At 42.6% G+C, this 23,189-nt stretch overlaps 1 protein-coding gene across 3 annotated transcripts in view; it reads right to left on the bottom strand.

Annotated features, from left to right (window-relative positions):
- CAPN6 (calpain 6) overlaps window positions 1-21,775 on the bottom strand; it is a 68,077-nt gene extending 46,302 nt beyond the window's left edge. Inside the window, exons 1-3 of one of the 3 annotated variants that reach the window (XM_083722054.1) lie at window positions 20,687-21,775; window positions 17,972-18,034; window positions 11,502-11,675 (exon numbers count right to left, since the gene is read on the bottom strand). In XM_083722054.1, the coding sequence (XP_083578180.1) occupies window positions 11,502-11,669 (168 nt within the window). In that variant the 5' untranslated portion in view covers window positions 11,670-11,675; window positions 17,972-18,034; window positions 20,687-21,775. Of the gene's footprint in view, window positions 1-1,247; window positions 1,270-11,501; window positions 11,676-17,971; window positions 18,035-19,548; window positions 19,623-20,686 lie in introns of those variants that run through there. The other 2 variants (XM_083722055.1, XM_083722053.1) reach the window with 2 other exon arrangements.
- Between the last annotated feature and the right edge of the window lie 1,414 nt (window positions 21,776-23,189).

Genomic DNA, 23,189 nt, shown 5'->3' with positions numbered 1-23,189 from the left:
GAGGAAAAGATGTTGTTCAACATTTCAACATGATTGGTGGCCTAATTTAAAAATAAATAGCAATTATTCTCTATTGGAGATAAGGGCTGAAAGCACCCTGGACTCAGATCTTGGCAGGGGTTGGTAGCTACAGCAGAAATGATTAAGTAAGATGCCAAAAAGAATTAAGTAAGCAAAGGAAAATGTGTGTTTTTGTTTGGCTATTTGGGTGGGACCCCGTGTACATGTCATGGAACTGGCTACTCAAGCTCTATCTAGCCACTGGATTTGATTCAAGAGGAATAAACTCAGACAAATAATGCAAAATCCAAGACAAAACAAAGCAAATATATTCTTTAGAGTAAAAAACAGCTTCCAACTTCTAATAATATCTTCCTATACATATAAAGGGACGCGGATGGTGCTGTTGTCTAAAATACTGAGCCTAGGGCTTGCCGAATGGAAAGTTGGCGGTTCGAATCCCCACGATGGGGTGAGCTCCCGTTGCTCGGTCCCTGCTCCTGCCAACCTAGCAGTTTGAAAGCACATCAAAGTGCAAGTAGATAAATAGGTACCGTTCCGGCGGGAAGGTAAACGGCATTTCCGTGCGCTGCTCTGGTTTCGCCAGAAGCAGCTTAGTCATGCTGGCCACATGACCTGGAAAAACTGTCTGCAGCCAGTAAAGCGAGATGAGCGCCACAACCCCATAGTCGTTCATGACTGGACTCAACTCAGGGGTCCTTTACCTTTTTATACATATAAATGTGTAAGGCTTTCATTACACAGTCTCCATGGGAGGCTCTGTAGTAATAAATCAAAATCCTAGATTCACATGAAGTCAGGGTTGGCCAGGGATGCAAAACAGAAGGCAGGCTGTACAACTTCACTGGCTATGGCACGGGAGCTAAAAGGGCAGAAGACTGAGAGTGGAAAGCTGTGGGAGTGGTCTGAATAGATTGGGAAGTGTTATTGTTGCTGCTGCTTTTGTTTTAACAAAGAGAAATAGCAAATATGGGTACAACACAGAAGACAACACCAAAAAGCCAACACAACAGAGCCTGCCCCAACGTCCTTCTTTCTGTACTGAAACTTAGTCACTTCCGGGTTTGCCGCGTGTGTAACCTGAAGGATACACAACCAGAGGTGTGCGTATCCAGAGGTACCACTGTACTTTAAACTGCTATTTCTCTGTCAGTACTTCTCTGCCGCTGACCACAGCTGAGCTTGAATAGAAGGATGTGAATGAAGCCAGAAGAGCAGGAACATACCTTGCATTCGCAGGAGCCTTAAATTTAGAGATCAGTGACCTTTTCAACTCTGAGGGTCACATTCCCATCTGGGCAATCTTCTAAGGGCCAAATGCCAGCAGTGGGTGAGGCCGGAGGCAAAACTGGGCAAAGCAACAAATGTGAATTTTACCTTTATACAGCATGTGCTCACACAGCTCTCTAGCCTTTATCTAGGCAGGCAAGAGCCATGATCAGGACCAGTGAGGTGTACAGCCTGGAGAGGGGAATGTTCTGGGGAATGTTCTGAGGACTAGGCTTGAAGGTTCCTCCCCCTTGCTTTAGTCATTTTATTTATTTCCCACAAAATGCAGATTCTTTTTTTCTTTTTTTGTGGCATACAATTTTGTACATACAAAATACAATTTTGGCATACAATTTTGTACATACAAAATACAATTTTGGCATACAATTTTGTACTCTTTGCTTTAAATGATCTTGAGACTACTAAGGTTAAAGTTGTGTTTGGGAAGAAGTAAGGCTGTGACTGCTTTGTTACACCCCCCATATATATATATGTATGTATATATATATATGTGTGTGTGTGTGTGTGTATATATGTGTGTGTATATATATATGTGTGTGTGTGTGTGTGTGTATGTATGTATGTGTATATATATATGTGTGTGTGTGTATATATGTATATATATATGTATGTATGTGTATATATATGCATATGTACACACACACACCCCCCGCATACACACACACACACACACACACACACACACAGCTGGCAATTTGACTACATTACAGCTGCATATTTGTGGCCTGCTGCTGCCACTGAAGATGCAGTTGCTATGGCAACGCATCTTAACAGCTTCCTTTTGTATGCTATATGCATCTCTGCAAGATAAGCCAACCTTCCTGGTTTATTTTTAAGCCGCCGCATGCGTTTAACACCTTCCTGTCTAGGGATAGCCTATCCAAGTCTAAGAGCAACCTGGAATATCTGTTTTAGCATAGCAGCAATATAGAGCTAAGGATCAATGAAGATGGATGGTTATGGGGAAGAAGAAAACAAGATTGTTGTATGATGACAGAGAAGGACTCTTCCATGTCTGATTGTACCATTAAGAGTCTTTTTATAGGATTTTATAGAAATGTGTCACTTGGTCTGTTAGAGCAGTGTTTCCCAACCTTGTGCCTCCAGATGTTTTTGGCCTACAACTCCCATCATCCCTAGCTAGCAAGACCAGTGGTCAGGGATGATGGGAGTTGTAGGCCAAAAACATCTGGAGGCACAAGGTTGGGAAACACTGTGTTAGAGGCTAATAATCTCACACACTACTAATTTTCTAATAATAATTTATTACTATTTATTTGAGTGCTGGCATTTGAGAACAAACATTATCTCTGAAGATATGGGAGAAGTTTTAGAGCAGAACAGGGTTATTTTATATACAGTGGTACCTCGGTTTAAGAACAGTCAAGTTTAAGAATGATTTGGTTTACAAACTACGCAAAACCGGAAATAGTGTCTTGGTTTGAGAACTTTACCTCAGTCTAAGAATGGCACTAGCGGCAGGAGGACTCATTAGGGAAAGCACGCCTCAGTTTAAGAACAGTTTTGGTTTAAGAACGGACTTCTGGAATGGATGAAGTTCATAAACCGAGGTACCACTGTATTAGCAATTGATTTAGTCGCTGCAACTTGATGCCAACTGAGGTACAGTATGTGTGTCTATTTTGGGGTTGTTTTAATAATAATAATAATAATAATAATAATAATAATAATAATAATAATAATTTATTACTTATACCCGCCCATCTGGCCAGGCCTCCCCAGCCGCTCTGGGCAGCTTCCCACAGGATTTTAAAAAATGCAGTAAAATCAAACATTAAAAACTTCCCTAAACATGATTTAAAGATATGAATGGCAGAAGGTTTTAGATAGATCTCTTCCGTTCATAAAACTATTTAGCAACTCAATAACTGAGAGCCAGTTCTACTCCAGCACTTGAAAGGCATTTCAAATTGGAACATACCCATGTTCAAAAAGATGTTTCCAGAATTCAGAGGCTGGAACAACATGACAATATTTGATTCATAATTTGCAAAATGCTGTTTCCATTCTCCCAGATTGCAGGTTCACATTAACAAAATAATAATAATCTAGCAAGTATATCCCAGTGTTGAAAGGAAACTGGCCTGAGATCCAGATTAATAAGATTCATGAACTCTCTCCAATGCCTCAACAGAGGCTTGCCCTTCATTTACAAACAGGTACTCTGTTCAAGTTCCCTGCCACATGAACACTTTGCTTCTAAATTCTAAAACATGTTCACTTCCTTGAGTAGTGAGAAGACTTGGTCAAACCCTACAGAATTTAGCTTCCTCTGTGTGAGAGAGCACTGGAATATAGTTTATGTATACAGTGATGTTACACCCCACCCCAATCTCTGAGCCCAGGGGTTCCCGGCTTCCTTGGAATGAGGGGCAACAGAAACTGTGGTGCCTTTAGGGCATATGGTTTATATATGCATATATACAACCTGAGACTAACAGCATTAACACCCTAACAGATCTTGCTTCCCCATTAGGTTGCCAGGGGAGCCCCAAACATGTCTCTGACTCTCTAGCTTCTGCCCACTCTTCTCACTCAGCTCACAGACACTGCTTTCTGCCTATTGTCCTTCTAAGTACCAGCCAGGTGAGGGGGTTGGAAGATCCACCCATTAGCCAGAAGGGCACCATTACTTGGTTGTAGCTCTGGCAACCCAACTCATCCTTTTGGGATGCCAATAAGAACGCTTAAGTGGCCAGCTACAGGTTATCTCACAAAGGAACTTGTCTGATTAGTTCAACAATAGAATCCTCCATTAGACTTTAATACAGGACCCCAAGAACTGGAAGGGACTCAGATTGACCCCCCAAACCTGAAACAATACACAGCCTAGGACCCTCGTACCTACGGGACCGCCTCTCCTGGTATACCCCACGGAGGACCTTAAGGTCCATAAATAGCAACACCCTAGTGGCCCCAGGCCCTAAGGAAGTCAGATTAGCCTCAACCAGAGCCAGGGCCTTTTCAACACTGGCTCCAGCCTGGTGAAACACTCATCTCATGACACCAGGGCCCTGCGGGATCTGATTTGTTTCCGCAGGGCCTGTAAGACAGAGTTGTTCTGCCTGGCCTTTGGCTTAGAATCAGTTTGATTCCCTCCCCCTCTTTCTTTTTTCCTTTCTCCTCCTATGATGAGGCTGCATTTTAATGTTTTAATGTTGTATTTTAATCTTGTTTTTTAAGTTGTATTTCAAACAACTTGTTTTATTATTGGTTGTTAGCCGCCCTGAGCCCTGCCTTGGCTGGGGAGGGCAGGGTATAAATAAATGTAATAATAATAATAATAATAATAATAATAATAATAATAATATGCAAGCAATGGAAGCAAACAACCTCCAACAGTAGACAGCAGAACTGCAGGTTCTGCAAGATTCCCACCCTTTAAAAAGCAACAGGTTGGGTGCCTAAGGCCCCCTATTCCAAGCTGCTTCTACTCCAGGCAAACTCACAGCTAAAAACCTTGCCATTCTCTGTCTGAATTTCTCTGCCTCCCAATTCAAACTTGCATGTTCTCATTCAGCCCACATTCAGGAGGAGTAGAACACAAAGCAGAACAACAGCATGGGGGGAAAAAAGGAGTGGAAATCTTGGGTGGGGGAACTGCTTGCCCTGATTTCCTAGTTCCTATTCTCAAGATAGCTTTAACAAACATACTGTTTTGACCGAACGCCATAACAAAACTAAATGAGAATATAAACAACCCAGCACGCAACTAAAATCCTAACACAGTAAGATCTAAACAAAATACAGATGATGATTATATCAAGAGAGATCCTTTTGCATTTTAATAAAATGAAATGAAAGACATCCTTTGAGCAACCCCCCATTTAAAGATTTGTCTCTGGTGGCACTGTGGGTTAAATCACAGAGCCCAGGACTTGCCGATCGGAAGGTCGGCAGTTCGAATCCCCGCGACCGGGTGAGCTCCCGTTGCTCGGTCCCAGCTCCTGCCAACCTAGCAGTTCAAAAGCATGTCAAGTGCAAGTAGATAAATAGGTACCGCTCTGGTGGGAAGGTAAACAGCGTTTCCGTGCGCTGCTCTGGTTCTCCAGAAGCAGCTTAGTCATGCTGGCCACATGACCCGGAAGCTGTACAGTGGCTCCCTTGGCCAATAAAGCAAGATGAGCGCCGCAACCCCAGAGTCGGTCACGACTGGACCTAATGGTCAGGGGTCCCTTTACCTTTACTTTAATCACACCAAAGAAAAAAGAAGAGTCTCTCAGTAGGGGGGTGTCAGTTTAAGTCCTTGAGGCCAAAGGCAGCCCTCCATCTTTCTTTCTGTCTGGACTTGGGACTCTCTGCACGTACCCCTCTTCACTAGCCCTGCTTCAGATCTTCCTCAAGTGCTTTTGCCTGGCTAGAATTTGTCATTGAACTGTGATAGTGATGCCTCTTGCTTACGTGGGTGGAAATGTATGTGTTTGTGCGTAGGGGGAAGTGGGGCAGACTGATGCAGAAAAATTCAATCTCATGTTTTATGTACCAAAATGAGTCGAATAATTAAAAAAAATGCTTTATGCATGTCATATCTAATCAATATAATAATAGCAATCAAAAGAAGTTAGAAGATACAGTGGTGCCTCGCAAGACGAAATTAATTCGTTCCGCAAGTCTTTTCGTCTTCCGAGTTTTTCGTCTTGCGAAGCACGGTTTCCCATAGGAATGCATTGAAAATCAATCAATGCATTCCTATGGAAACCGCCTTCAGACCAGGTCCAGGGACAGTCTGTCCCCCGACCTCTTCTGAAGGCCGGCGTGGGGGCGAAAGTCTTTGCTTCCCCCCGCCTGCCTTCCCGGGACAGCGGAGACTTCTCCGCTGTCCCGGGGCGATCTTAAAATGCTGGCAGGCGGCAGCGAAGGCTTCGCTGCCGTCCCCCAGCATTTTAAAAGCCCCCGCGACAGCGGAGACTTCTCCGCTGTCCCGGGGCGATTTTAAAATGCTGGCGGGCAGCAGCGAAGCCTTCGCTGCCACCCGCCAGCATTTTAAAAACCCCGGGACAGCGGAGGACTTTTCCGCTGTCCGGGGTGATCTTAAAATGCTGGCGGGCGGCAGCGCTGCCGCCCGCCAGCATTTTAAAATCGCCCCAGGACAGCGGATGAATTCTCCGCTGTCCCGGGGCGATTTAAAAGCCCCCGGGAAGGCAGGCAGGGGGGGACAAAGACTTTTGCCCCCCGCCCGCCCTCAGAAGAGGTCCAGAGGGCTCTCCAAGCTGCGGATAGCAGCCTGCTGCCCCGCGCGAGGGGCGCTCTTAAGCAGAGCGCCCCTCGCGCGGGGCAGCAGGCTGCTATCCGCAGCCTAGGCGGGAACTCTTCTGAAGGCTGGCGGGGGAGAAGGGCTTTTCTTCCCACCGCCAGCCTTCAGAACAGCCTTCTGAACGTTGGCGGTGGGGAGGAAAACCTTCCTCCCACTGCAAGTCTTCAAGACAGGTCCGGGAACAGAGGAGAAGCACTGCGCACCTTCCCCTCTGTTCCCGGACCTGTCCTGAAGGCTTGCGGTGGGAGGAGGGCTTTCCTCCCCACCACCAACATTCAGAATGCTGTTCTGAATGTTGGCGGTGGGGAGGAAAAACCCTCCTCCCACCGCAAGCCCCGGGAACAGAGGAGAAGCGCTGCGCACCTTCCCCTCTGTTCCCGGACCTGTCCTGAAGGCTTGCGGTGGGAGGAGGGCTTTCCTCCCCACCGCCAACATTCAGAATGCTGTTCTGAATGTTGGCGGTGGGGAGGAAAAACCCTCCTCCCACCGCAAGCCCCGGGAACAGAGGTGAAGCCCTTCGCGCCTTGTCCTCTGTTCCCGGACCTCCCACCGCAAGCCTTAGGACAGGTCCGGGAACAGAGGAGAAGGCGCGCTGAGCTTCCCCGCTGTCCCCGGAGATTTCCCTATGGGCTTTCGTCTTGCGAAGCAAGCCCATAGGGAAATTCGTTTTGCGAAGCCGCTAAAACATCGGAAAACCCTTTCGTCTTGCGGGTTTTTCGTTTAGCGAGGCATTCGTCTTGCGGGGCACCACTGTAATGAGAATATAATGACTTGAGTAAAAAAAAAAAGGTTTTTGTATCATTCTGCCCCACCTACAGGGCACTTTGATAACAGTGGATGGGGGACTTTGATACAAAACGTAAATTGTATGAGAATGGTAATTATTTAGGAAAAAATAATGAAAAAAACATTTTTTTATTGTGAGAGATCATAATCAGCCTTACAATTTGTTACTTAAAATCTAAATTACGTATCAAAACTAACAAAGTTTCACATATATAGACTTTATGGCAGGTTTTCTTAACACAACATCAAAACTTATATTAATCTTTCCTCAAGCACCTATCCATATTTTTAAAAAACTTTGGAAAAACTTTAGAAAGCATAAGAACTCATGTTAGTAAAAAAATAGTAATTTGAACAAAATGCTTATTAAAAAAACAAGGTAATTACTTAACGTTTAGCTTCTATTGCACATTATATCCACTGAAGTCAAAAGAAAAAGTATAAAGAGATGATGTTCGAGATGCGCCCTTTGAGAAATTTGGTTTTGGCAACTGCAAAACAACATCCTTGAAATCAATGCTTGCCTTATCTTCTACAATGGGGAAGACAAACATACAAGATCCTGTTTCCCCCCGGAGATATGACACTTGATAATCAGATATTTAGAAATAACTTTGGCCATGTAGTAAACAACAGGTTTTTTTTCTTTTCAAATTTCACAAGTAGGAAATCAGTTTAGAGATTCCATGTAAACTTGTATATTGGGGAACTATTGTACACTAGCGAGGCACTTTTATACGTATCAAAGTGTATCAAAGTGCCCCAATGGACATTTTCATAAAACTAAAACTTATTAATAAAACCACTGAACTTATTTACACTTACATGTAATCCTGATTACTGAGTAGGATAACTTACCTTTGGTATTTTTAAATCTTAACTAAACAACGTAAAACAGCATTGGAACACTTTTACATTTCATGTAATTTTTCAGTTGGCCGCACTAAAAACACACCTACCCTCGTCAAATGCCAAGAGGGAACTGGCAGGCGGCGTGGTCACAACTGTCGTAATCACACATGTATAGACATGTTTTAGTGATGTCACGACACAAATAACGTTTCTCGATATTGAAATATTGTTGGTGTATCATTGTGTCCCTTGCATCAATGTGTCCCGCCTCCCCCTAGTTTGTTTTCATGGCTGAAATGAGTCTGATTGTACAAAGATATGAGTTATGTTTGTTTCCTTGCCATTTTTGGCTTTGGCCCTGTCCACTCCTGGAGCATGAAGCCCCAAGAAGGCTTCCCTTGAGGCAATGTGACTTTTGAGCTAAGAAAGATGCCACAGCCCTGAGGCAGACCAATAATGAATCTGAGGCATAGCTGTCAACTTTTCCCTTTTCTTGTGAGGAATCCTATTTGGAATAAGGGAATTTCCTTCAAAAAAAGGAAAACGTTGACAGCTATGATCTGAGGAGGGAACTGAGAGGAAGGCAACTGATACTGAATTCTCATGGCTACCATCTTCAGTTCTATCCTGGGAGAAAGGGAGGGGGAACAGAACCATAGTAAATGAATACATGCCGACGGTTGCAACAACATCCATCCTGCGCAGTCAAAGACATTTGCTAAATAAGTGCAAAAATGTTCCCCTTATCAGAAATATTAAGACGCTGTTCTTTGTTTTCAGCATCTGCTAAAGAAAAAGTTGTTTAAGCAAGTTATGTAAATTTCACATGCAATATTATTTTAGAATGTGCTTTTTTTAAAGTGCTGGTTTTATTTATATGCATTTTTAAAGTGACCTTGTATTTAACATCTGATCGTACCAGTAATTATAGTATATGTTATGCAAACCACTTACAAGTAAATAACATGTTAAGTAGCATGTTAATTCTATTAAATAAATGTAAATAAATAAATGTCAAACTAGAGCTGAGCCAAAATGACAACAGCGGCAGAATGGAAATAGTACGGAGTGTGACAAATACAGATCGGAATTGAAATCAATGTCATTTTACATCCAAGTTTAAATACAGTTTTGGTCCGTGATAAAAGAGAGTCGTGCAATCCCTGATATTGTCTTGACTTAACAAACCAGATTGGCTTAACAAACCAATGCATTATTAACATCAGCAACATCGCTACAGCTTGGACTCGAAATTTGCTGCCTGGTTTGTGGTTTAAAGTTTCAAAAAGGAATATCTGAAAATAGTTTTTAATTTAAATTCTGAAACACTGCCCAATTTTAGCCTGTGTGTGAAATTATATTTCTCCTACATCAAAATATACTGGGATCAGTCCATGATCTATGCTAGTCGTTCCCCAACTTTTTTGGGCCACTGTCCCACTTGGTTCTATAAACTCATTCCAAGCAGCCGCTACCCTTTAAAAAGCATTATTCAGAACAGCAGTTTACACAACCCATGAAGGACACAATAAAATTCAAAACAGTAATTGCACATGTATTCAAAAGATAAATGTATGCAAAAATAAATATATGTTCTGATCTAATCTTGTAGCTAAAAAAAAAAAAAGAATATACGGGAAAATAATATTGCATGAAAAATATTTTTAGGCATTCTTACTACCGAAAATACAAGGGTGAAGGAATTTCATACTATAAATTGTTTATATATAGATACTTCCAAAATATGCAAAAACCTTCAACTACCAGAGATGTACAGTAACTAATTTATAAGACAATAATATTACCAATAATTGGCTATCTTGTGGCTTGTTACAACTCAGAATCATAAATACAAACGAATGTGACTAAAGAAACCAAATTTGAAAGTGACAAGAGCAATAGAACTTTAAATATAAAACAAGTAAGGTGTTTCGCTTTAGGCTCTTGCCTAGTCAATTCTAAATAAGAAATCAGTGCACTCAGAAAAGCCCGCCTACAGCACCTCCACAACTTAATGCTTAGTGGGGCAGTGGAGGGGGGGCTTGGAGGCTTTGTAGATACCAGGGGTAGACATCAAGGGCACCATTGCATGTATAGGCACCATGCTGATGAGCCTTGCCTTTGGATTATAGCACAATTGCCCTTCTAGGGTGACGGTAGCAGTAGTAATAATAAATTATCCAGTTAAAACAAACATACCCTCTAAAAATTGAGCGGCAGTAATTAATACAAGGGCAATGAATAAAAGCATTTAATAAAAAGCTTCAGCATTTAAAAGTGGAAGAAATAAAAAATATCTAAAGCTTTTTTCCTTAAACATTGTCAAGATTAGGGCTACATCATTTGTTTCCTGGAGGAGAAAGTTGTGCAATCACAAGGGGCACAATTTGCACACATGATGTATCTCAATCATTTAAGATGATTTATTGAATCGTACTGATTTGCTGAATCCTGATGTAATTTCCCCATGAATAACTCCCCGCTCTCAAACAAAAACAACCCCACACACTATTAAAGCAACATTGGCCATGTGGGTCAATGATGCCAACTTTAAAAATGAAGATGAAACGTTTTTATTATTTGTTTCAGCTGAGGAATGTTGAGTAGATAGTCTTATACAGGCACCCCCGAGGCTAGTGTCTCAGGTTAGGTCCTGGTGGAGAACAATAAAAGGCCCTCTGCACATGGTCAAAATCAGCCCTCCTTTACCAGCACTTAACATATCCCTGCAGTGACTCCAATCATGAAAAACTGTTCCTGACTCAAATCTGGCTTGAATTAATCCATACTCTCTCCCACCTCTTGGAAAGAAGAACAAACATATATTGGCCCTGTGCAGATCTAATATATCTCATCCTATTAAGCCACAATATGCCCAAGCCTTGTCCACACAGTCTCTCTCTTTCCTCCTCCTGTCACAGCATGCCACAGGTGAAGACCTCATGGGTTAATTAATCATGGATTCCTGCTTCATTAGAACTGGGAAACTGAGGTTACTGGGATTGGGGAAATTTATATCTGAATGCAATTTCACCCAATGTGATCCTGGTAACCATAGATCCTGGTTCAGACATAACAGGGGACCACTGTTGGTTAAAACCCAGGAAATCCAGGGCACACCAAGAGGGAGCAAGGAAGAGGTAGTAAACAAGGCTTGGGCACAGCTTGTCTCAATAAACTGAGATATATTATGCCAAAGCCAGGCTATTAATAGGTGAGAATTCAGCCAAACAATAGAGATAATCAGACTCAAGTAGGATGGATACTTCACAAATACCTGTGGGCGTTTCCATTCCACTCTCCCCTGTGGAGGAGTGTTGTAGAAGAGAGATGCATCGCAAGCTGGAAATTCAGGGTCTTCAAAGAGCTTGCCTTCTTCAAGGCATTGCCGCTTGAGTTCGAAGTAATTTTGGTCCTTGAAGGGTTTTGCCGTTGTAGAACGCATGGCGATCTGTCCAAAGCCAGATGAAGACAAATTGTTTTGTAAAAACTGTTTAACCAACAGTTAAACAGTCTAAGACATGAGCAGCAAGAAGCAAATCCAGGGCAAGGCCGATAATCTTTACAAATGATGGATTGCAAATTAAAAGAAGGGTACGGGTACGGCAGAATTGATGGGCTGAAGAGTAATAAAGAGCTATGTGCCTAAATACTTGTGGCATTCTCTTTCTTTCGTGAAGGATGCCAATGGCGGCTGGTCCATTGGGGCAAATGTTGAGGTGCTGCCCACCAACTTCATTCTGCTCTGAGCCAGTATAGTCTACTCTGATTTGATTCTTCGCAAATATCATCTGAGGTCTCTCCCCATCATTTTCTACCTTGTCCCTTTAAACAGAGATTCTAGTGATATGAACACTGCTTCTCTGGAGAAGAATTCAGCATAACCGCTGGCTCTTTGTGAATAATGCAGTACTTTTTTTGGATCATGCAACTGGGTGCCCATGGGCCTTTCTAATGGGATTGACACCCTCCCAGAAAAGCAGCTGGCCCTGAACCTTATTACTGCATCATTCACATGCAACCCACAACTTTTTAGCGTGAAATGATTTCCGTGCCACGATTACCTTGTTCAATGTATAATTAATGTTAATATTAGGCAGGCTTCTTCATTGCATTGTTTTCTGTCTGCCTAATTTGTTGTTGTTGTTTAGGCCAGCTGAATCATAGAAGCATAGAATTGTATAGTTGAAAGGGACCCTGAAGATCTTCTAGTCCAACTCCCTGCAATGCAGGAATATACAATTGTCCCATAGGGGGCTCAAACCCACAACACTGGAATTATCAGCACCATGCTTTAACCAACTGAGCTATCCAACTAAGCCAGGCATATGATTTTATTGTTTATACGGTATTTGTTTGTAAAACAGTTGATTTTAAGTATTTTTTTAATAGTGTTGTCTGCTGCTTTTAAAGTTTTTTTGGTTTTTTTGTTATTTTTAATAAAGTTATTAAACTAATGTAAGCTATTTTGCTAAACGAAATTTAAAACAAAATTCATCCTTTGGAACACATTACAAGAACAGAAAGCAGAAGGGCCTGGCATGCCGAAAGTCCCTAGTTTGATCCCCGGCAGCTTCAGGTAGGGTTGGGCAATATTCCTGCCTGAAACCCTGGAGAGCTGTTGCCAGTCAGTGTAAACAATATTGTGCTAGATGGAGCAATGGTCTGACTCAGTATGAGGCAGCTTGCCTCACTGAAGATCTCACTTCATGAATCTTACGATAACCACAAAGTTTACACTATAACAAATAGATTAATTTAAGGTTCCACAATATTCTTTTTGTCCTCTCTCACACATAGAAGCACTGCAAATTTGAGGTGGGAGTATAAAGACTGGACGTGGACCAAAAATACATTGTCCTCTTGGGTAGGATGGAGATCGTTAGTTTGTGATACAACTCATTGGCATATTCTGATTAAAAAAAAAAAACCCAAACACTGCAGTGGTTAAACTGCAAATGGGTTTTATGAACATGTCCCGGCCTAAATCAGCTCAAGGGAAATATTCTCTCCATATGTCTGCAAACTGCTGTGCCGTAATTCACACAGGTAGGATTTTAATGGTCATCACCCCGCACCCCGTTTTCAGTACTCAGTACACAACACTGACTAGGACTCTCCTGAGGATTTCTGACAACGTCATGGTTCAGTGCATATTATAAAAATGTGATCTAACAAGCTAAGGCTGCAGGGAAAAATAAGGTGTGACTTTGTGGGGTGGCGGTTGCGGGGGAGGGAGGAGAGGATGTAATTCTGTATGAGTTAATCACCACCACAGCTATCACAATGGGAGAGGGGCTATTCCTTCGATAATTAGAGTAGAAACGTAATCAACGGAAGCATCTGCTGCCCACAAACATTTCTCGCAAGGTTATAACCTTGTACTAATCTTCTGTTCTGTGTAAAAAGATCTACCTTGTTTATCTTATTCCACCTCCGCAGAACCTTGCAAGACAACGCGTTAATGAAACACAGCTTTACAAATATCTGCTGCACGGATCTGAAGGCCTCATTTAGAGTGGCCCATCAGCCAGTTCATTCATACGCATAACGGCATATAGGAGCACATTACTGTCCTGAGCCGTGTAATGTCACCCAGTGGAGGGATTGGTGCAACATTTGGGGCTTTTTAAACTTGGAGGGTGGAGGAGCAGAGTAAGGGGGAAAGATGGATGCTTATAAAATTATGCATCCTATAGTACAGCAGGAATGGAGAAGCTGCAGCCCTCAAAATATTGCTGGAATAGAGCTTCCATCTTTCCATGCTATTGGTCATGCTGGCTGTGGCTGATGTGAGTTGTAGTTCCACAACATTTGGAAGGAACCCACTCCCCCCCCCCCATTCCTAGTGCAGAGACAGCGGGTGCGGAGAAGTTTCTCCACACCTCTCTCACACAGAACCAGGGTTGGGGACCTAATTGTTAACGAACATATTGGTCAACATAATGCTCTCACGCACACTCAAACACACACATTACGAAATGTTGGTTGTTCAGTTGAGAGTGCTGCAATGATATTATCCTATTTATTATATGTTATGATCGTCATACAATTGCATTTAAGTGGGTTTTCCCCCTGTGCACTGCTTTGAGTCCAAATGGTATTTGGGGTAAATGTGGTATATAAATAAACTCAACTTGACTAATGCCATCAAAAACATATAATCTGCTGGTTTTTAATTTCGGTCTTCAGTTTAATGGAAGATACATTTTAAAAAAATCTCTACCGGCTGCTTTTTAATCTAAGTACAGCTACGGCTTGATGAAATCAGTCAGTAACGCTGTTTGTTTTTAATTGCTGTGTATCTGTGATTTAAGGACTTTATTTTTTGTAGCTCCCTGAAGAAGGCTTTTAAACCAAGATTGGCTGGAACACGCTGAGTTGCCATAAAATGAAATCCACCACCCCACCCCCCCGCCTTTTGGCAAACACTCTAGGTTTGGGGCAGATTCAGGACAGATAAAAGGATGTACTTCTTTACACAATGTGTAGTTAAAGCGATGAAATTTGCTACCGCAAGATGTGGTGATGCTGGCTACCTACTTAGAGCTTTAAAATAAATTAAGGCAAATTCATGGAAGACAGAATGATCAGTTGCAACTATGGTTATTACGCTACCTCTGCGATTAGAGGCACTATGCCTCTTCATAGCAGTCAATGGGGAATGACAGTAGGAGACAGGGCTATTGCATTCGAATGCTGCTGGTGGGTTTCTATAGGCTTTGGGCAGGCTGTTGTAGGAAACTGGCTGGTCCTTTCCCCCCATTCACACACACATGCGAGTGGCCCCAGCTAGTCCAGCTCTACAGCAACTGCCCCATTCATCTATATATGATCCTATGTATTTAGCAGGAAAATCAGCATTTTATTTTTAGTTATGTGATTTATTTTTAGTTATGCAGTAAGTAACCCTGTTAAATGGCACACAATGGATGATGGAAGTGGTTTGTTTTTGCGTGATGCCTTCAGAACTCTCCATCCAGCTGTTTACAACCCTGAGAACTCTTCCATCCACAAAATTGGCTCCAGGGGGTTGCACATAGCTCTGTGCACAGTGTATGAACCACAAGGAACTATGATTTCTAAGGTTGCCAACTTTTCGACTTGTTCACATAGCTCAGCCTTTAATAGCAGCTTAGTATGCAGGAATTAGCAGGTGATAGTATTTAAATCCATGCGATGAAAGATAATCATGGGCTAATCCTTGCATACTGAGCACTTTTCTGAATGGCAAAGTTATAGTGGCCAGTTGAAAAATTGGCAACCCTTGTATCTTCTGAATGACTCAGACTTGCTGTGGAATCAAGAGCATACCTGACGCCTTGGCATGACTTAATTTTGAATTGTGTGAAAACATGCAGAGTTAATCCCTATGAATAGAATTGGTTGACTGAATCAAATTATGGTTCAGCAGTTGCCCGGGGAAGCTACTTGCCTCCATTCAGTTTTGCAAAATGCCTGGCCCATCAAGCTGCATGGACCTCTCACCAGGAACGTAGGAGGAGAGCCAATTTCCTGATATTGTCACCTGCTTGGGACTCGCAAAACAAAGTAAATACGCTCCAACTATTTCAATTTACCAGGGGAAGCCTCTCAAAATACAGAGAGGTCAAAAAGTGTCTTGCTGTGTAGGTCACTGTTGCTTACTGGGAGGCAGATAGGGAGGGCAGAGGTGGTGGTGTGTTCCATTAAGTGTAAATGCATCTGTTGGGATTGCCTGATTGGTGTAGTGCATATGTGCTGGTGAAACCAATCTCCCCACGATTTTGCCTGTTTCCTGCCCGGTAAGCAAGGGTGTCCTACCTGCCATGAACCTCATGTAGAAATTCTGTTCACTTTGTTTGGTTGTCCCAGGTAGGCAGCAAAATCAGGAAATACAACATTCAGGTGATTTTATACTCTCTTACAGCCCCCCCCCTCACCATTTAGATGGTAATGTGCATTACTTCACTTACTGCAGAATGTGATGAGCCAGCTCTGCTATATCTATGAGCTCTTCTGCTCATTCTGCCGAGCGGGGCTTGGACATTTGCCCCAGAGTCCTGCCCTGACAGTGCCACTGCCCAAATTGATGTGTCCCTAAATTGTCTTTTGGAGAGAGGCAGGAAAGGGACCTTTAAAACATGCCGGTTCTGCAAGTTTCAGCTTTCGTGTGGCCGGACCTAAAAGGGATCGGCATCTTCAAACTTTGCTCAGAAACGAAGTTTTCAGCAGGCGTGCCTTGTATGTCAAACTATATCTGCTGAAACCCTAATTTTTACACTGGTGACACATGTAAAGAAACCCTATTCTGTTTAGCATCTGGCCACCCTGTTTAGCACTGCCCACCCTTGGTCAGCACTGCCATCCGGTTAGGACTTTGGGGAAGACATCCGTAACCCCGCTCAGCAACAAGACCAGAAGGCTGCCCAAACGGAACTGGCTCAACAATATTTTGCCCTTAAGTGAATTAATACACAGTGCCATCTAAACAGAGGGGTGACATAAGAAACATTAAGGCTCCTAGTTCAACTTAACTGAGAGTAAACCCCCACTGAATTCAATAGGGCTTACTTCTGAATAGACCTTGTTAGCTCTGCACTACAAGCCCAGAATTTAGAATGGTCTAAATTGTACCTATGTGGATATATTGACTCTGCATAGGCATGGAATCATAGAATTGTAAAAGATGGAAGGGACCCTGAGGATCTCACCCTCAGCAATGCCTGAATATGCAGCTGTTCCATATGGGAATCAAACCTGCAACCTTCGCATAATCAGCACCATGCATGCTCTAATCAACTGAGCTATCCAGTAATCCAGTTTTGTTTGCATTTTAATTAGAAACTGCCTAATTTTCCAACCCATATGTGAAATGAAACCCATCAGTCCTTCAAAATTTGCACTTCTCTAAATCAGTGTTTCCCAACCTTGTGCCTCCAGATGTTTTTGGCCTACAACTCCCATCATCCCTGACCACTGGTCTTGCTAGCTAGGGATGATGGGAGTTGTAGGCCAAAAACATCTGGAGGCACAAGGTTGGGAAACACTGCTCTAAATGTTGTGGCACAGTTCTTCAACCAAACAATATGCACGGAAAGGTATATATTAGGTGTTCTTAACAGCTCAATTGGCTAGAGTGTGGTGCTGATAACACCAAGGTTGCAGGTTGGTCCCTGTATGTGACAGCTGCATTTTTCTGCCTTGCAAGGGGGTTGGACTAGATGATCCTCAGGGTCCCTTTCATCTCTACAATTCTATGATTCCATGACCATTTTCAGTATGCCTATGCAGAGTCAATATACCCACATAGGTACAATTAGACCATTCTAAACTCTGGGCTTGTAGTGCAGACCTAACAAGATCCATTCAGAAGTAAGCCCTATTGAATTCAGTGATTGAATAACTATATGATTCTACCATATTTTTTGCTCCATAAGACACACTTTTTCCCTCCTAAAAAGTAACGGCTTCCCCCGCCAGCCCCAACAAACTCCTGAGCAGCTCTGGGGTAGCCCGTGAAGCCTCTGCAGGGCAGCGGGATGACTACCCCAGAAGCCAGAACAGCTAGAGAAAGTGCTGCACAGCGCTCCCTTTAAATAATATATTTTTTTCTTGAATTCCCCCTCTAAAAACTAGGTGCGCCCTATGGTCAGGTGCACCTTATGAAGCGAAAAATACGGTATATCAGTGAAAACAACATACAAAAGGCATTCTATTAGAGAAAATTGCTTGCAAAAAATGTGTATATTAATCAAAACTACATACCTGAATGTGTTTTATCAGGAGAAATTTGGCTGGATTGCTGATCGATTCCTGTTAAATTTCTTTCTAAAAATAAAACATAAAAATTGTCAATAGTTGCAAAGATGTATAGGTCTTAAAGTAATATTTGGGGGGAAAGGAGCTGAGAGAACCAGACTGACAGAAGTGTCTATCGCTGGTCATAGATGGATAGACAGATCAATCTATTTCTGCTTTGTGTCCCTTTCACCTGTGTCCACCCACATAGGAGTCCATTCTGTCCTGTTTCTGTATCTGTATTAAAAATGCACTCCTAACGATCTCTATTCATATGAAAGTCTCACTAAATTCAACTGGGCTTACTCCTAGGCACGTTGGGGGCTATGACTGCAGCCTAATCTGTGATGGTCATGATCAGTGCTTTTTTATATATAAAAAAAACGTTTAGGGGTACAGTACTCTCATTTTTCTACTCATATTGAAAGACTGACCCTCAATGCGGCCGAACTTAGATTCACAGAATGTTTAGGGGTATGCGTACCCGTGTCTCCCCAGAAAAAAAGCACTGCTGATGATGATTAAAAGCAGCATGAAAACTAACTTTTAAATGCATATGCTGAATTCCTGAAGCACCCCAAGTGCAATAGGGCAGAGAAGGGAGTCAGAACACGACCCTGAGTGTGAAAGCAGGTATGGAAGTTTGCTTCCAAACTATCATTTCTATGTTAGAAGCACAGAAGTGTCTCTAGTTTTATCTGTGAAATGCTTCAAGGTATGGAGACGGGAAGTTCTACAAGCCCGCCATGAATTCCAATGAATCTGAACCTTATCTCGACCTTTCCTGGGCAAATGTGCAGATCGGAATGCAATTATCTTTGAATTTTGTCCTCCTCCAACTTTTGCAAAGTAGTTTTCAGCTACAAAAAAACCCCCAATGATAATACTGCTATTCACTTTAAAGTACATATTTTAGGGTAAAGTGTATTTAGAACTGTACACACCGCAACAAAATACGCATTTATGTTTTCTGATAAAATATTCATTTAACTATGAATTTTATGTTGAATATTTTTTTTAAAATGTATGGTTTCATGCAGAAATGAGATGGAACTTTTGAATGAATGCATGCAAAATTAACCTGGATGAAAACAGATTGATCCCTCTCTTTCTATTAAACGCTCAGTTTCATCCTTAACTGGGCACCTACCTTTCAACATTTTGCAGACAGAAATAGGGACATGCTTGTAGCACTCATTCCAAAGATTACAGCTCCAATGCTCATTCCAAGGATTACACTGCCACTGTTACACTGGATTGTGGCTCCACTCTGTCTACCCTGTTTTCTGCCAATTTTAAACCATGGGGAATGTTTGTTGTTTTGATTACCAATATATGCAAGGGGATATCCTATTGCCCTGCAATAGATTACCAATGGCTCAAAACATATATTTGCAACTGCAGTCTATGAAACAGCAGGCAATGCACTGCACAGTGTCTCTTAAATTACTGAGTTGCCACTGCTACAGAACTAATAAATCAGCTGCAACACTGAGGCTTCATTCACTTGTTCATCACATAGCCTGACATGTGGCATACATAACCTGTCAGAAGTGCCTTTCTGCATTCTGCTTAGGGCACACAGGACAGTCCCGATGGAAAAGAATCAATAGATACACAAATCTGACATAAGAAATGACAATAGTCAGAAAATGGTAGGACAATTATTTTGAATAATTCAGTCTATCAGGACACTCTAAGGATCATCCTTGAACCAAGGAATTTCAAAGGGAGCCACAAATGTGATACTGCTGGATTACAAGTAAATCAACTGAGTTGAGTCAGAAAGCAGACAATAGTTTCCAATTGCATTTTAGATGTTAACTAGTCTCTGCATTACCTGGCTGATTGTTTCATCACACACCACTGCTGTTGTAAAGGGCCACTGTGCTTATTCTGGCTCAAACTGAATTGCCGCTATCTGTACCTTTTGCATCTCATTTCCCTCTAAGCTCAGGGTTTGCCACCTGTCCCCTCTGCGGTGCATATATTTACAAAAACACTTTGTGCATCCAATGCAAGTTCATGCCATAATAAATTTGTTGGCCTTTGAGGTTAGTCTTAAGGTTCATGCACATGCCTTGACACCAGAGGTGGCGGACTCCACTTTCCACTATGAGAAACAACTTCAGGAGAGAGAGATGACCCTGAAGAACAACAGCTCCCTATTGTTCACACTAAGCACGTGAAAAATGCCCTCTTCACTGGCACGTGCTTTATAAGCACAGGTACAGAAAAACAGCAACAGCTGGTGTATAAGAAAAATACAGCACACAGTGACCCTCAGATCTTGATCATAGATATTTTTACAAGGGCACAAGCAAAGAATACTTCTCTATTCGTAACATGTGCAGCTGGCATTGAGTGTGAGCTTTCCAAAACATTGCTCAGTCTTCGCTTGTTGTGCATGTTTGTTTCTATTTCTGCCTGCTAAATCAAACAGATTTTGTGCAAACTTATCCTCCGGAAAAATGTACATGTGACTCTGTTTTGGAAGTCATTCTTGCATTGGGCCTAAATCTTGCACACTAAAATCCAGTCATTTGCCCCACTGACAAAACAAAATCCTTTTGTATTCCTGTACTCAGCTCAGTGACTACTGCATACTCTTTAACAGTAACAGGAAGATATTGACAAATGAATCCTGTAAATATTGTCATTGCAGTTAAACTAGTCACTTACCTGGATTGAACCAAGTGTGCACCACGAGTTCCTGAGCTGACAGGCAAACGCACACAGAAACTCCGAATTTTCTACTGCAAACAGAACTCCCGGCTTCTTAACCTGAAAACTTTTTGGACTGTACCAAGATCTAACGAGTCAAGGGGGAGGTTCATAGTAACTTTTGTCTACTTTTCCCTCCTTCTCTCTTGTGGGAAAATAAAACACAGCTGGAAAGGAGTTTTCTTTGGTTCATTCCTGGGACACATATGTTAAAGAGTATTACCGTTAACTTCCGGTTTTTTAACAAACAAGGACATATTAGGAAGGAGGATACCAGGCAGTTTGTGGAGGAATTCCTTTGCAATAAACTGGACAGGCGTTGGCATGCTTGTTATTATAGAAGGAGAATAAAAAAATGAGTGGGCTTGTTTGTGAAGTTGTCTTGCGATCTCCACATGGGTAAAAATGCACAAGACACATTCCCTGCCTATTTTTATGCTGTTTCTCTTTGGCAGCAAACGTCAACAGATTTCGGGCTGGTAAGAGATAAACTGTGAATGTCAGCTTTGTCACCAAGCAGCCAGTTAAGGCTGGTCCATTAGAGAGACTGGAGCACCAGCCCACCACCTCAGACAGCCTCCACCTGCATGCCTTCTTCCTAATATTCAGTCTGGTGTGTGACACTGGTTCTTGGCTACCTTCTCTTCCTCACTTTGATTTGCGTTTTTAGAACTTAGAAGGGAGAAGGGTGAGAACAAAATCAGTGGACCCTTACAGTCATTAGCTCTTGCTCCACCAACTGCTGGCCTCCCTACCTTCCACCTTGACTGTCCCAGTGGACAGAGGCTGCTGCTGTAGCCAGTGGTGCAGTGGAAAGGGGCACAGGTCTACAGTTTTGTTCCGAGCAGAAGCAAAGATGCCATCTGTCAGAGAACCAGGTTAACTGATGGGCCTTCCTTACTCTGGTGAGCAAATGAGGTGATAATGAGGCTTTCAAGTTTCTTTGTGACAGATTGTCATTAGAGGACGTCAGAGCATGAGGGAAACAATCAAGCAGAGGCTAGATACTTCTTTCTTTCTCTTTTATGGGGTTCCAACTTCATGCTGATCATTTAAATGTAATGCATTTGCAAGATTGCTTGCATTTCTAATTAAAAACTGCATGCAAACTATTATTATTATTATTATTATTATTACTACTACTACTACTACTACAGTTATATCCCAACTTTCCTTCAAGGAGCTCAAAGTGGTGTAGATAGTTCTCCTTCTCCCCACTTTATGCTCACAAGAACCCTGTGAGAGGGGTTAGGATTAATGGCAGTGATTGGCCCAAGGTCACCCAGCAAGCTTCATGGGTTAGTGGGGATTTGAACCTTGGTCACCCAAGGCCTAGTACAACACTCTAACCACCACTGTCTCCTCAGAAGGGGTGGCTGTTTGCTATGATCAGTCAGTTAGTGTAAGCCTTAGTGGCAGTGTAGTGGTTAGAGTGTCAGACCAAGTCCTGGGAGACCTGTGTTCAAATTCCCTCACAGCCACATAAAAGCTCACCTGGGTGACATTGGGCAAGTCTCTCAGTGTAAGCCCAACCTGCCTCACAGGTGATAAAATGGTGTGAGGATAAAATGGTGTGGGGGCAAAGAACCATGCGTATCACCTTGAACTCCATGGAGGAAAAAAGGGTAAAGGGGACCCCTGACCATTAGGTCCAGTCGTGGCCAACTCTGGGGTTGCAGCACTCATCTCGCTTTATTGGCCAAGGGAGCCGGTGTACAGCTACCTGGTAATGTGGCCAGCATGACTAAGCCGCTTCTGGCGAACCAGAGCAGCGCACAGAAACGCCGTTTACCTTCCCACCAGAGCGGTACCTGTTTATCTATTTGCACTTTGACGTGCTTTTGAACTGCTAGGTTGGCAGGAGCAGGGACCGAGCAACAGGAGCTCACCCCGTCACGGGGATTTGAACCACTGACCTTCTGATCGGCAAGTCCTAGGCTCTGTGGTTTAACCCACAGCACCACCCGCATCCCGTAATGGAGGAAAGGTGGGAGAGAAATGCAATAAATAAACAAACAGTGCAGGAAGTCATCCGCTTTGGAGACCTTAGTGGGGGAAGAGAATACCTGGCCCACCAAGTGGATCCAGTTGCCCACTCTTGCTTTGAAAAAAAAAAAAAGCTTTGGGCTGCTCATCTGTGCTGGTGGTATGGCGACAACTTTCAAAACTGGGGCAGAAAGGGTCAAATCTTTAATAAGGATTTGCTGTGACTTTCCCGTTTTGTATTACCTCTGCCTTCATTCTTCGAAAATTACATTTCGCCTTTCTTGAATTTCAAAGTGCTGGTTCCCTGACTTTCAGCATAATCAGATCAGAGATGGTTCCATTGTTCTCACAAGTTCATTTTGGGGTTGCTTATTTGATGCTTCAAATCCCATTGATCCTGGTGGAACATGAGCAAGCATTCTGGGATCAAGCTTTGCACCCTGCTTCCTGTTCCCCTCCATCAGTGGAACATGCA

Source organism: Podarcis gaigeae (assembly GCF_964106915.1).
Source record: "Podarcis gaigeae genome assembly, chromosome: Z".
Classification (NCBI taxonomy): domain Eukaryota; kingdom Metazoa; phylum Chordata; class Lepidosauria; order Squamata; family Lacertidae; genus Podarcis; species Podarcis gaigeae.
This window is presented reverse-complemented; position numbering and strand designations above follow the sequence as displayed.